Here is an 8,536-nt window from a genome sequence, read left to right as displayed (position 1 = left end):
CTTGATCTGTTTAGTAAGCCACAGAAATCCCTTTTGGGTGGATCCCTGAAGTTGCTTCCAGGAAGGATTAACTGAAGGAGGAAGACCTTCCCCCAGAGTAAGCCCTTCCCCCAAAGTGTGTGGCCCCACTCTGAGGGGGACTTCATATAAGGAAGCTCTGGGTGAAAAGAGCCCCTTGAAGCTTCTTCCCACACATCACCATCCCAAGTCACAGGATCCCACTCTTTTCCAATCAATGCCCTCACATTAACTTCTGATAGCTGGTGAGGCTGGGACTTGAATTTACATTGCATGTTAGCCAATCTCACATTGAGAATTTGGGTTTGGTTTTCTGCAATCTGAGCCCTGTTCTGGCTAGAGAGGAGACTGTCCTCCAGGACACCCTTAGAAACCTTGAGATCATGTATGTGGGTCTTAAGCTTGGAATTTTCCTTTCTGAACTTCTGCTGTTCCCTCACTAGTTTGTCCAGAGATGCTAAAAGCAACCAACCAGCCTCATCATTGGTCTTACTTTTCCACAAATATTCAAATGTTTTAGATACAGAGTCACTAAATTCCTTGTTCTTCACAAGACATGACTCAGGATCATCAAATACACCTATCTCATGGGGTTCTTTAAATAGTGCACAGCATGGATTATTAGTGCCCTCCTTATTTCTAGTAAAAGCACTCTCCTTATCACCAGTAGGGCCCTTAATAGCATTGAAGTTGGAAAGCCAACCCCAGATAGCACCAAACCCACTCGAGAAATCTATCCTTACAATTCTGTTTCTCTAGAACCACTTCTGGTACCAAAATCTGTATTAGTCAAGGTTCTCTAGAGGAACAGAACTGCTAGAACAAATTATTTTAAAAGGGGAATTTATTGGATTAGCTTATGGTAGTCCAAGAGCAGTTGCAGGCCCAAGAATCATCCGGCACTGAAAATGGCGCCAGAAGGCCTGGAGGCTCCCTGAGGAGCTGCAGGGTTTCAATCCATGTGGGTCTTCAGTTGATGCTGGTCTTCAGTCTATGTTGGTCTTCAATCCACGCTGGAAGGCAGTGAGCAGCTCCGGCAGCCAAATGGGAAGAAGGAAAGTGCTCTTTTCACCCAGAGCTTCCTTATATGAAGTCCCCCTCTGAGAGGAGCCGCCCGCTCTGGGGGAAGGGCTCACTCTGGGGGAAGGAATTCCTCCTTCAGCTAATCCTTCCTGGAAGCAACCTCAAGGATCCACCCAAAAGGGATTTCTGTGGATTATTAAACAGATGAAGTTGACAACATCTTAACCCTCACAATAACTTTTTAAGATTAGATTAATATTATCAATATTTTTTGAGTGGGGCTGAAGAATGGTGCTCAGTGGTAAAGCATTTGTCTATGAGAGGTCCTAGGTTTGATTCCCCAGTACGGGGATAAAAACGAAAGGAAAAAGAGAAAGTGGGGGGGGGGAGAGAAAAATTTAATGATTTTTTTCTGTTTGTATTTTTAAAATTCTGCTTTTTGACATATCAAATCAGCTATTTGTATTACATACATTTTAGTCATTATATAGGTTAGTCTATTTGTCATAGGACAGGAGTATCACTGAAATCTGTTTTTCCATAAACTGAACCCCACCCTGGGAAGGAGTTCTCCTTTCCTAGAATTTATATCTGACCCTGATGTTGTGGTTAGTTAAGCTCAGCCCCATAGCTTGGCTTCATGGCTAGCTTCTTCTTGAGCCAGCCTCTAGCCAAGACCAATCGCCCTCACTCTGGCTCACCCGGGACTGAAGGTAAGGCCCACCACAATGAGGTTATAAGTAGAGGCTTACCAGGTGGGAAGGCCCCTCTTTTTGTTGGCTGCTCATCTCTTCTGAACTCTCAGCTCCTGGTAAGTCTCCCCTACTCCCACGTGAGTATTTCCCTGTCTCAGCTCCCTCATGGCAGGAACTCTATACTTGCTCCTCTTTCCTTCCATGAGGGAGGTGAGACAGGGTAAAGTCTCTCCAAACCTTACCATCTAGTCAGTGGATTTTAATTATTTAAATCCATAAGACAAGAATATGGGGCATCTTAAATTTATTGGTTTGTTGTACTGGTATATTGGCAGGAAACCCAAAAATTCCTGTTTCATCTAGATGGCTAAGGATATTGAACACTTGTAGATACTTAATGGCTATTTATATTTATTTTTATGAGAACTCTGTGTTCACTGTCATGGCCCACTTCTTACTTTAATTTTGAGAGAGAAAGAGAGAGAGAATGGGCACACCAGGGCCTTCAGCCACTGCAAACAAACTCCAGATGCATGCGCCCCCTTGTGGCACATGTGCGACATTGTGCGCTTGCGTCACTGTGCATCTGGCTATGAGGGACCTGGAGATTCAAACATGAGTTCTTAGGTTTCACAGGCAAGTGTCTTAGCCACTAAGCCATCTCTCCAGCCCTCATGGCCCACTTAAAAAAAATAAAAAACACAACATTTGTATATTTATTTAAGAGAGAGAGTGACAGAAATGGAGACAGACAGAAAGAGAGTTTGGACATGCCAGGGCCTCTAGACCCTGCAAATGAATTCCAGATGCATGCACTACTTTGTGCATCTGGCATTATGTGGATATGGGGGAATCAAACCCAGGCTTTTAGGCTTTACAAAAAGCATCTTTAGGCCGGGCATGGTGGTGCATGCCTTTAATCCCAGCACTCAGGAGGCAGAGGTAGGAGGATCACTGTGAGTTCAAGGCTGCCCTGAGACTACATAATGAATTCCAGGCCAGCCTGAGCTAGAGTGAAACCCTACCTCGAAAAACAAAACAAAACAAAACAAAGAAAAGAAACCATCTTTAACATCTGAGTGATCTCTCCAACCCCATGGCCCACTTTTATTGGGTTGTTCATTTTCTTGATGTTTAGTTTTTTGAGTTCTTTGCATATTAAAGATATTAATTCTCTGTTAGATGTGTAACTAGCAAAAACTCTCTCCCATTCTCAAGACTGCCTCTTCACTCAAAGAAGTTTTTTTTTTTTTTTTGATCCCATGAAATTTCAAATTCTTAATATACTTATTCTTCTAATGCTTTCTTAGTTCACATGACCAGAACTGTGAGGAAGTTTGTTTCTCCTAACTCGAACTTTCAGAGCCTCTTCACATCTCTTTTCCTCTAAGGCTCTTCTGTATCTGGCATGGAAGTCCTTCTAATATTCTGATGTGTTTGCTGAAAAAAAAAAAAAAAGTCCGGATTTTATGCTTCCTAACAGCAAAGTGATGCTATGGAAGTCAACTGTAAACCTCCTTAAAAGAATTCTGTTCAAAGACATGATTTTATAGGGCCCTTATAAAGTTTGCTTCCTCCCCACCCCCAGTTTATGGCATGCCTAGGTAATTAACTGAACAATTTGGAATTATTTTTTCCCTTTGAGACAGACACCATTTCTTTAAGGAGAAATTCGAGTTTGGCAATGGCTGATGACCCACCGGCTTCAATTGCCCTTGGCTATTTTCTCTTATCTATGTGTCACTTTGCATATGAGATAATTACCATCAAGCAATAGGCACATCAACGTGTGTTGATACTCTTCATACAGAGCAATGAAGAAGAAATGAGTGAAGCCACATTCACTTACACAGCACGATCATCTGAAATGCTTGCCTTTTATTAAAATTGACTTTAAAGAAATGTTATCATCGACAGAACTGGGTAAAAGAGCTCTGTAACAGAATGGCAGTCACGCTTCCTGGCTCTCAATTTCAACTTCAGTGGAAAAGCATTCAGCCCGAGGACTGCCTATGAGCCTCACATCTCCTGGGCCGGGCTTCGTGCCCGCCTAGGGGCACCCCAGGCAGGTCGGTCTGGGCTCTCTCCCCCGCCCGAGCCCAGGGAGCCCCGGCAGCGAGGCCGACCGCAGGGGCCAGCGCTCGGGTACCCAGACCTTTCTTGGCAAGAGATCTTCGCACCTTGCCTTCTGCTTTCTTCTGTCCAGACCAGGCTGTAGTCGCCGGTTCTTTGGATCCCTGGGGCAGGGGAGGGCAGGACGCGGTGGGGGCCGGAGCCTCGGGAGAAGCGGCCACCCGGACCCCCAGGCAGGTGCTCCCTAGCGACCTCTGAAGACCGGACTGAGCCATCTGGGAAGGACCGCGGCGAGCACTTCTGGGGGGTCCTGCGCCGGGACACGCCCCCATCCGGCAGTCCCCTGGCCCCGCCCCGGGTCCCCGCCCCGCGTCCCCGGGCACCTAGACTGCCGCGGACGCGCCTCCCGGTTCCCGAGCCGCTGCATCCCCTCGGCGTGGAAGGACTCGGGCCCGCGGGAGGCGACCCTTCTCCCCGCTGCGCGCCCTCGGGAGCAGCCTCCGCACGCACTGTGTCCCAGGCTCTGGGCTCCGGACGCGAAGGACATGCAGCCGGCCAAGCCAGGCGTCCCGCTGCCCGCACTTCTGCTGCTCGCACTGGCTCTGTCCTCGCCTGGGACCGAGGGACGGCTCCGGGGACGCCGGGCGGGACGCAGCCCGGAGCCCAAGACTTGGCTGTTCCTCCCCGCGGCCGGGATGCGCCCGGCACCTCGAGCCGCCCGGAGCATAGGTAAGGTGTCTCTTAGAGGCCTTCCCTTGGGACTTGGTCGATTACTCTGGGACCCCGGCAAGGCGCTCGCTTTGGAAAGCCCGATTAAGCGCAGCGGAGAACAGAGGTTCCTGAGGAAGGACAAAATGAGATTGAGACTTCAATAACCAAATATCAAGCTGGAAAGAAACTTTCATATATCCCTGCAGGAGAATGAAAAGTGTTAAGACAGGGAAAGACCTGGGCTTCGGCTCCACTGGCCAGGATGCTGGATGATTTATGCACCGGTCTGCACTTTGGGTCTTGCAGGTGTTAAACATTAACACGTATTCAGAAATAAGCCGCCTTTCGTCCCTCCCAGGCTAGACACAGGGACACACGAGCTGGGCAGTTCCATCCCTTCCGTGGCCGGATAAGAAGGGCTGCCAAAGGCTCCCCCATGCCAACTCATGACAGATTCCTGTTACTGAGATGGCCAGGGAAAAGTTGCTAAGATAGAGATCACTGCGCACACCCATAGGCACAGAAGCTTCGTGATTGACGAGGAAAAGGGAAAAACACAAAGACAAGAGGGAAAGAGTGCTGCGGGGAGGGGGTGCAGGGTGTAGCCGGGGAAACAAGATTGTGAGGAAATAGAGAAGCTGTTCAGTGTCCCCTCAGGCACTGAAATACCGGGCAAGGTGGAGGCTGGGAGCAGAAAGACCTGGCTTCAGGACCTCTGGGTGGACTTGGCTGCAGGACCAAGCGCAGGGGTAGCTCATGGTGCCCTGAAGCTTTCACCTGGCTGTCATGGTACAGCTGCTTGAGTCTCTTCCCAAACACACCTCACTTTCACGGTTTTCTTTATTCTCCCCCAAGCCCCTCTTTTTTTTTTTCTTCAGACCATCCCACTTGGAAGTCATTATATGATAACCCAGGCTTGTGTAACACACAGAAACCCTGCTGCCTCAGCCTCCCAATGCTAGGATTCCAGGTGTGGCTAACATATATGTTCATTGTAATTTTTCTCTCTTACTAGTTATGACATCAGTATACATTTAGTCACTTCACAAACTTCTGTTCAGTATCTGTCTTTACATGTTAGGCATCACATAGAGGCTGAGACTGCAAGCCAGCGGGCAGCCATCCGTGTGGGGATGGGGAAGAATGAGCTCGCGGAGAGGGCAGCGGAGGAAGGTGGTGGGGCAGGCGTGGGCGGCTGTGGGCAGTGTCTGGGTCAACACTGTCCCTTCGAGGAACAGGTGGTGGTCGGGGTGACGGGGTGGCTCAAGAAGGAGGAGTAGGGACAGGGATAACAGCAGGAGGGTGCTGGGATGGTGACATGCTGGCCATAGAGTTTGACTTAAAATTATTTCTAACCCAAGCTGTTATCTCAGAGGATACAGTGCCACTTGGGAATGTAAAAGGAGTGGGAGAAAATCTCAAACTGCAAAAGCATTCATGGTAATAAATTAATTCAGACATGTGTCATGTAAATTTAAGAGCTATTTTTTCTTTGTTTAAAGACAAGAAAGAGGCCTGTGGGTGTAGCTCAGTGGTGGAAAACATGCCTAGCATGTGAAAGGCCCCGTGTTCAATCTTCAGCACCAACCCAGCCCCTTACACACAATGACAGCGAGGACTTAAAAACAATGTAGCCTGACAGAAGGTCAACTGTGGCTCAACTTCAAAGTCCATTGCTTTCTACAGTGGATTCTAAAAGATAAGGTCGTCTCATCTTTTGATTACTATATTCACATGGGGAGAGAAAGGGCTCATTGCATTTGAGGTTGAGTTTCAAGTTTTTAATTTTATTTATTTATTAGAGAAAGAGAGAAGGAGGGAAAGAGAGAGATTGAGAGACAGAGAGAATGGACATGCCAGGGCCTTCTAGCCACTGCAAATGAACTCCAGATGCATGTGCCCCCATATGCATCTGGCTTACGTGGGATCTAGAGAATCGAAACCTGGATCCTTAGGCTTCACTGGCAAGTTCCTTAACTGCTAAGCCAGCTCTTCAGCCCCCACTTAATTTTTTTTTTTTTATTTATTTGAGAGCAACAGAGAGATAAAGAGTGAGTGAGAGAGAGAAAGAGAATGGGCATGCCAGGGCTTCCAGCCACTGCAAATGAACTCTAGACTTGTGCACCCCCTTGTGCATCTGGCTAACGTGGGTCCTGGGGAATCAAGCCTCGAACCGGGGTCTTTAGGCTTCACAGGCAAGCGCTTAACTGCTAAGCCATCTCTCCAGCCCCTTAATTTTAAAACAAAACAAAACAAAACATTTATTTATTTATTTGAGAGAGAAAGAGGCAGATAGGGAGAAAGAGAGAGACATGATGGGCATACCATGGCCTCTAGACACTGCAAACGGACTCCAGATACATGCCCCACCTTGTATATCTAGCTCATGTGAGTACTGGGGAATTGAACCTGGGTCCTCAGGCTTTACAAGAAAACACCTTAACCACTAAGCTGTCTCTTTAGTCCCAGTTCTGACACTTTCTACCTGGACATAGGTGTCACCAATAGGTTGAGGTCTCAGTCTCGTAGACTAACCCTCCTCCCACGCCAATCACAGAAGTTTCACCTATACTTCTGACTGACCAGCTAGAAACCAAGGTTCCCATAACCTCCTTGGGATCCATTCATTAGCTAGACTGGTTTACATGACTCAAAAGAACATCTGTCAGTTTATCACAAGGATACAACAAAGGGCAGTGATGAAGAGATGCACAGGAGGCATAGGATGAAGGTCACAGAGCTTCTGCTCCCCTCCTGGGCTGAGCCACTCTGTGTGAACTTCGGTGTTTAGCTTCCAGAAGCTCTGCATCTTGTGCTTTTGGGTTCCATAGGATTGACTAAGTCACTGCCATTGGTGATCACATGAACCTCAGCCCCACCCAGAAGCTACCCAAGGGCTGCCAGCCCTTGGTCAAGTCCTTAACATACCATGGCTTCAAAGATTCTGCTGAGTCTAGCATTTATATGGCAGGAAAGGCAAATATGCATTTTGTGATATTATGACACAGAATTGTACATTCAGTTTTAGTAGGCTGGACAGCTTCCTTAATTCAGAGGTGAGACTGGTGGTAGGAGGATCACTCCTAGGCACAGGGAGCAGTAAAATATAGTCTGGGTCTAGAGGTGAAAGGCCAGGATACCCTGCCTAGGCTTGTCGTGTGTGTGTTTAGGGAGAGGCTGTTAGGTTTCCAGGAATACTGATGCTTCACTCTAGGGCTCTACTTCTCAGTGTTCGATACATGAATTCTGGAGTGTCCTCTGCCAATATACCAAGATACACCAATGCACCAATATTTTTGGGGTGTCTCCTGATTCCTGTCTTATTGAGTTCAATGAATGGAGTCCATACACCAGAGAATAAAGTTCAGAAAATTTTGATTATAGCTTAGAGTTCTAGGAGGGAGAGCTTATAGGAAGCTTAAGGGGGAAAAGGAGAGATAGCTCTTGCCCAGGGAGGCAAGAGGGGGGTTCAAGAAGCCCTGAACTTAAGAGAAGGAAGCACTGTAGAGCTTTTGCCCAAGGAGGCAAGAGGAGCTTTGGGAAGCCTATGTAAAAACTCAGGTTTTTTTTTTTTTTTTTAATGAGCCTCATGGATGGGTGGCTGGTTTAGCAAGTCTAGTCCTGATGTCAGGTGTTTGTGGTCAGGATATTGGGAAAGGACAATCTTCCCAGAAATCTTAATTCTCTGGGAAGGGCCTTTTTGAAGGGAGTGGAAGGACTCCTTAAGGGTATAGAGATAAGGAAAGGACAGGCCCTTCTGACCTTAGTGCAGTGTAATGACTTAGATTTTCCCCTACAGACCCAAGGACACTCCTAAATTTCCTCTTATTCACCTATTTGTTTAGTCATTCAACATGAGAGGCCACTCTAACAGGCCTGAGATTATAAGGTCATTCATGTTGTTCAGTGTCCTTCTTGAGCTCAATCATGTTAATAAATGGAGCCTAAAATGCCTAGAATCTGATCCTTCCATTAACCTCCCTCCCAGTTCAAGTCCTCTATTACAGAGACCTTCC

General features: G+C 47.3%; 1 protein-coding gene across 1 annotated transcript in view; it reads left to right on the top strand.

Moving 5' to 3' along the window:
- The first annotated feature begins 4,354 nt into the window (after nt 1–4,354).
- The window catches only part of Alkal1 (ALK and LTK ligand 1), a 31,149-nt gene continuing 26,967 nt past the window's right edge, over nt 4,355–8,536 (top strand). The window contains exon 1 of the mRNA XM_004653366.2: nt 4,355–4,538. Coding sequence (XP_004653423.1) covers nt 4,355–4,538 — 184 coding nt within the window. The remainder of the gene's footprint in view (nt 4,539–8,536) is intronic.

The sequence above is a fragment of the Jaculus jaculus genome, chromosome 2, assembly GCF_020740685.1.
Source record: "Jaculus jaculus isolate mJacJac1 chromosome 2, mJacJac1.mat.Y.cur, whole genome shotgun sequence".
Lineage (NCBI taxonomy): Eukaryota > Metazoa > Chordata > Mammalia > Rodentia > Dipodidae > Jaculus > Jaculus jaculus.
This window is presented reverse-complemented; position numbering and strand designations above follow the sequence as displayed.